The 6,439-nt window shown below is 53.6% G+C and overlaps 2 protein-coding genes across 2 annotated transcripts; one reads left to right on the forward strand and one right to left on the reverse strand.

Annotated features, from left to right (window-relative positions):
- Window positions 1-1,309: 1,309 nt before the first annotated feature.
- Window positions 1,310-2,939, forward strand: N657DRAFT_654960 (uncharacterized protein; the record flags this gene model as incomplete). Its single annotated transcript, XM_062794547.1, has 2 exons — window positions 1,310-2,815; window positions 2,889-2,939. The coding sequence occupies 2 exons, from the start codon at window positions 1,310-1,312 to the stop codon at window positions 2,937-2,939; spliced, it is 1,557 nt and encodes a 518-aa protein (XP_062648474.1).
- A 1,831-nt stretch (window positions 2,940-4,770) lies between these two features.
- On the reverse strand, window positions 4,771-5,273 carry N657DRAFT_689135 (uncharacterized protein; the record flags this gene model as incomplete). The annotated part of the gene is made up of 2 exons (XM_062796979.1): window positions 4,771-5,095; window positions 5,152-5,273. 2 exons carry the CDS (start codon window positions 5,271-5,273, stop codon window positions 4,981-4,983), a joined length of 237 nt encoding a protein of 78 aa, XP_062648475.1. The 3' UTR covers window positions 4,771-4,980.
- Window positions 5,274-6,439: the final 1,166 nt, after the last annotated feature.

Consider the following 6,439-nt stretch of genomic DNA (forward strand, 5'->3'; position numbering starts at 1 on the left):
TATTGAACAGATTGAGGAATGAAACGAAGCTTGAATTGGAGTCACGATTCCAGAGTGACCACACAAATGAAGGATCAAAATAGTGGGTTAGGGTGTTTCAGAATGTCCCTTTTTGTTGGAACAGAAAATTGTGCTCTCTAATCCTCCCAGGGGAAATTACCCCCTTATATAGAGACATTGTGCCATGATATGACGCTATGTCAGGAACTGTGTCATTGTGATGGTGTTGGGAAGCCAACAGCCACGATTCCACGGTGTTACGCTTTATGGGAGCCCTTGAGACAGTGAACTTTTCGAGTGCCCGGGACCAGCCCAGAATCTGTCAATTGAGTGTTCTGTCCTCTCCTTCTCCAAGTTGCCTGGGTGCCTCCTAGACCTTATGTAACAGCTGTGTATTACCCCTGACCAGGGTACGATACCGGCAACCCAGTTTCCGAGTTTCAAGTGCCTTCACTTCCAACAGATGGATCTGTGCTGACTGAGAGTCTCGCATTGAACATCAGTGCTCAGTCCGTGAATCTTGGTGCCAAGGAACCCACTCAGTTCAACAGACCCTCGCCAGGCCCTGCTTTTGGGTGGGTGACGAGTCTTCCACGCTTACTGCATTGGGCAACAGTGCCCAGCACCTGAATCCAGGTGCCAAGGAGCCAGTTCAGTTCAACAGGTTGCAGACAAAGTCATATCTATCCTTTGCCACTTCTTTTGTCAATGGATTCGCTTCATTGCTCTCCATTTGCGCATGTTGTAGTGGCGGAGACAGCGGCGAATCGTCGAGTATGAGACAGGTGTCCCTGTAACGTTAAGGAGTGCCTTTTTAGCAAGCTTCCTATTCCGTTTAATGAGAGTTAGGATATACCGCTTCTCTCTTCGCGTAAGTACCTCGGGCCGCCCGCTACGAGGTCTGGAATGGAAAGATTCTTGAGTTTTGAAGAGTTGAACCGCACCTTGGACGGCCTTCTTCGACACGCGAAAGAGCGACCCGACCTCGCGCTGGGTCCGGCCTGTGGCAATGAGCGTACAAATGGCTGCACGAAGCTCTGGCAATAGCTCCTGGTGTGGCTGCCTCCCGGCCGCCATTTTAGCTGCGAAATCAGCTAAATTGAGCGTCATGGCGAAAAAGATGATGGTAAACGCGGTCGCGTCGCGTACTTCAATTGGGTGGGGTTTGGATCCAGACTTTTGGACCCCCACTGTACCTTACGGCGTTACTGCCCCAAACGCGGGGCACCTCAGAATGTTCCCCCCTCCACCCATCTCCTCTGTTCGTCCACGATACGCAGCCAACAACATAGCGGTATCCTTCGCCACGATGAATCACGACGTTTCTGAGCTGATGATTTCCTCGTTTTCGGGCAATGAGAACGATAGATTCGGAAAAGAGAAAGATGCGAGATTGCCTCTCTTGCTTCCGAAAGTCATGGAAGGCCGACCGATTAAGTCGACGAGCCGCCTTCTTTGCCGACTACCACCCGAGATCTTAGGCGACCTTATGGATTTGATCGCAGACGACAAATCAACCCTCTCTGCTCTCGCCCTGGTGAATAGCGACTGCAGACAGTTGGCTCGCTCTTGCCAATTCGCCGATGTCTGCTTTGACTACAGCCTGAATTCGAGGCTCCTTCTGCTCCAGCTCATGAAGGAGGGCATCACCAGGCTCGGCCACGATGACCCAAGCAACACCACTCGCCCGCCATACATTGGACCTTGCATTCGCCGAGTTGTGATCAAGCCTCGCCCGGAGTGGGTCGCTCATGCGCACAGCGATCTGTACGATTCCATTTTTGGGGATGCCGCGAGCGATCTCAGTCCGGAGCAGCGCAACGAATTATCCGAGAGAGCGACTGATCAGTACATTGCGACCTTCCGCACTCCCGTTAAGGTCGCCATGGAATTGGCAATGCCCCACCTTGAGGCCCTGTCGTGGCATGATCGACTGTGCCTCGATGGTGCCTTCTTCAGGACTGTCGCGAATCTGCCCATCCGGCACCTCAGGTTGACCGGAGTTCATATCGGGGAGATCTATCGCCTTGAGCCGCCCGTCACGCCGCTTGTTGTGCCGTTGGAGTCACTCTCTTTGAGGGTACGCCTCTGCAGCAACGAACGGGCTCATAGGAGCAAACTAACCGCTGATACCGATGCCGATACTGCGGACGCCGATGCCTGGAAGAAAAGAAACTTGTCACCCTTCATTGAAACCCTCCTTCGGCGCTGCAGCACGACTCTTAGACGTCTGACCTTGAGTTGCGAGGCTTTCACGGGAGATCGATCGCTTTCATTCGGCTATGAAGATATATTCTTCACCCGCCTCCGGTACCTCGATATCTCCAGAGATTTGAGCGATCCCGATGTACGATTCTGGTGTTCGCTGTTTTCTGCACCGCTAAGACACCTCTCCTTTCCCTTTAAGGATTCGCTAGCCTTCAAACAGGCTTTATCAGCTTGCCAACCCCTCCGTGACCTTGAGACGCTGGTCGTACCATATCTCGATGGCAAGGACATGGGTACGGCGCAGCCAATAGTTGACTTCATTTCACGTCACCCGCACGTTCGCAAACTCTCCATCGGGAGAAGCACGCCTCAGCTTCTGGACTCTCACATTATCCCACTCCTCTCTGATGGCAGGTGGTCAAGCCTCAGCTCCCTTGCACTAGTATGGAGCGAGCCGAGAATTGCGGTGGAAACACAACCAGACAACGCCACCATCTCCGCAGCTTCCCTGGATGGTGTTGGCAGTATTGAATCACTAGAACAGCTATGCCTGAGCGCCGGCCAGCAATTTGGCTGGCGTCACCAGTGGTTGATCGACCATGATGCGGTGCGACTTCGTCTTCGAGGACTGGCAAAACTCAAGAGGCTCGCGTTCTCACGAGATACGTACGTGCTTCCAGAAGGTGTGTCCGGCTATGGGGTGGAGCGGTATTACGAGGATCGGCTGGTAACATCGGCGGAGCGCAATGACGCCCTCGAACGACCGGAATTGGATAGAGTGGGAGAGGCCGAGCATATGACAGAAGGAGAGGACACCGAGGTTTGGGAACGTGCTCACCGCAACCGCATGCTCCGCGAGGCAGAAAAGTATGCTGGCGTTTTCCCCCATCTAGAATGGATCTACTGCGGTCAGTGGCCTATGAAAATCTGGACCAAGCCGACATTGGAGGGTAAAATTCGGGTTGCTCTGCCTCTGGTCAAGGAAAGAGACTCTTGCTGGACGCTTCTGGAACGAATGTTTGGTATGGGCAGGTATGATGAGTAATTATATTCGCTGGGTGGTCCTGTTTGGTGGGTATGGCGTCACGGGGACGTTTATCTGCCAAATGTGCCGAGATATAACGAAGTGGAGAGGATCTTAGTGCCGGGGGTGTGAAGCTTAGGCCTATTGGGGAAATCGCTTACCGTCTCACTCAACTCTGATGGGCTTAGCATCCACGCCCCTGTGCAGTAGCCCGTGCAAAAGCCTCCAAGCCATTGTAGCCAATAGGAGTCTTATTTATCAACCCACTTGACTAGTGCGTAGCCACCACGTAAGTGGTCTGTTGACTGTACTTAAACTACAACTCCTAGTTACTACCAATAAAATCCGCATATGCATCGATGCCTAAGCAGCAAAGCTCTCCACCGCGTTGAACTATCGACCGACACATCTTCATATACCTCAGCATACATATGTCATCAGAGAATAGTGGCGCGCCGAATGGGGAGACGACGGCTACGGCCTTTTCGCCCGGCTCCGCGACAGATCGGCCAGTGTGAGATCGACTCGGAGAGGTACAACACCCTCTGCGTGCAAACCCGAGACAGCTTGCTGAGCATACTCGATCAAGTTCAGCTTCTCGCCGATGTCTGCGACGATATCATGTTTTCTTAGTGCGCCAAGTACAGAAAGTGGAAGCAGGTGAGAGACAAGCTATCCACGGAGTTGTGTTGAGGATGCGGTACAGTGGAACAGATTCCTCGCCGTTGTGGACAGCGGGCGCGATACGAAATCCAGATACCAAGAAGCCCTAGAGTATGGCACGCTGCTGAGGACAGGAGACCAAGCATTGGCCAACAACCAGGACACCAAGGTTTAAGTCTTCCACCAGCACCAGGGTGTCTGGACAGCAGCCTCAATCATACGCAAAGAGGGAAGCATTGTGGAACTTGACGTCTTCGACGGCAATGCACCATCGCCTTTGGAATTGAGAGGGAATGCGCGAACTGCTTCGACAAGGGAAGGATCAGGCGTTCATGAGCACACAGTCCCGAACCCTGACCGCCCTTCCGTCGTCTTTCTCCCTTGGACTCCACAGCGTCGCTGCCATCGCATAAATCTCGGGTCAGGGTACTGTCCTCTCTAAGGCGACGGTCGGTGCCAGATCGCAGCTGTAGCTCTCTCAACGTCCCTCTTTCCACTTGCGATACAATTGGCGTGAGATGAAGAGAATGCTTGGAATGGAGGAAAACGACTGAAGAAGGGCGAGTATTACAGTGAACGCAGGTTGAACTGGTGTTCGAAACGGCTATGGAGGATATGAATCATCTCATATTGAGACATATTGGGCCGTTCTGCTAGCTCTCCGGACAAGGGGTCTCGCAAAAGCGGGGTGATCTTCCGCTGACGGCCGACACAGTTCGAGCGGCTTGACGTGGTTCTGTTGGGCAGCCAACAGTTACATGCTCAAGTAAGCTTAGATCAACCAAATGGTATTGAACAGATTGAGGTATGAAACGAAGCTTGAATTGGAGTCACGATTCCAGAGTGACCACACAAAATGAAGGATCAAGATAGTGGGTTAGGGTGCCTCAGAATGTCCCTTTCTTGTTTTAACAGAAAATTTGTCCTCTCTAATCCTCCCAGGGGAATTACCCCCTTATATAGAGACAGTGTGCCATGATATGACGCTATGTCAGGACTGTGTCATTGTGTGGATCTGTGCTGACTGAGAGTCTCGCATTGAACATCAGTGCTCAGTCCGTGAATCTTGGTGCCAAGGAACCCACTCAGTTCAACAGGTTCCCTGTCGCTAGAGTCTCGATGGATTCTGTGACCGCCCGCTCACTGCAAATGATGGCTTCGGCGATCTCGTTGTTGGGTGTGAAGCAGCCTGGCGTAAATCTGTTCATGTTGGGAGGGAGCGAGTTGCAGAGCCATCGCCCATTGTGGGTTCCAACTCCCCCACCTGCTTGCCGCTGAGCAAAATGCGGTTGGTTTTGACGAAGCTGGGCTCGGACGGCGGAAGTCTGGCCTGCTGCGGGTTCGGAGCGCGGGCCATGATGGGCTTGAAGAGGGTCATGATGCTCTTTCGCGCGGAAAGAAACGGCAACTCCACGCAAGGAACTTTGAGTAGTAATAGTGTTGCTGCAATGCGTTTGGGCGAGCAATGATGGCCAAGTGGTGATAGAGCCTTCCCGTGGTCGGACGGAACCTTGTCGGTCGCGCGACTGTACCACGTGCGGCTGATGACAGCGGTACAGACCTCTCTGTCTCGGATATCGTCGTCTTCGATCGCCATTCGGTACCGGCCAAGATCCCCTAGACACTCGATCCACGTCCTCGAAGGCGAGTACCGTCTCGTATAGCGACGCCATCATCGAGTAGGCTATGTAGATGAAGGCCAGCATGTCGTCTGAGCTGGCCGGCAGGCGGTGCCTCAGGAGCTCCAGGAAGTTGTGAATGCCGGGCTTGCCGAGGGATGCTGAGAGGCGAGGAAGAAGTCGTGGTGCTCGTGGAGGAGAGTACGGTGTAGAGCAATCAGGGCTTGCCATTGATCGTTGTTGAGCTTGTTAGCGGGTCTCTGGTTGCTTGATGAGCTCTGTGGAGTCATCGTCTCCCGCTGGCGGTGCTGAGCCGGGGACTCGAGCCGAGGCAGGGTTAGATTGCCGAAGTGGCCTGGAGAGGGAGCCTGATGAGGGGCGTGGGCTTTGCTGATAGGTGGTCACGTTGGACTTGTCGTAGGGTCGGGGGCGAGGGATGGCCGCGTCATCCTCCGGGCTCCATGGCGTTCCCTTCTGATAGGGACCCCTGGCAAACTCGGCCCCGGTGCCCACTGCGAGCTGAGCTTTGGAGCGCCTTGGTGGTGACACAGAGCGGGACCTGGAGCCGGATGGTCTTCGTTTTTTGCGCTTTCGATTCCGCTGCATCAAAATTCTGAGCATGCGAGTCCGCAAAGTGCCTCTTGAAGGTCGCGCAGGCATCTTCAGAGCCGCCAGACTCAGGGCTGGGAAACCCGTGGCCGCACTAAGAACACTGGACGATGGTGTAAGGAAGATTATTAGTTTCGTTCGCGCACGACACGCATCCGATCGGTGTATCACCTGTTAGTCAAGGTGAAATATAGCTAAGCTGGGATAAGTGTGAGTACTAGCTAACGTATCTTATAAGCGAGTGACCCATATAAGCGAATGACCCACCCCCCCCTGGCCACGCGACACCTTTGCACTCAACAGCACATTTTCCCTA

Source organism: Parathielavia appendiculata (assembly GCF_033297405.1).
Source record: "Parathielavia appendiculata strain CBS 731.68 unplaced genomic scaffold N657scaffold_4, whole genome shotgun sequence".
In the NCBI taxonomy this organism is placed as follows: Eukaryota; Fungi; Ascomycota; class Sordariomycetes; order Sordariales; family Chaetomiaceae; genus Parathielavia; species Parathielavia appendiculata.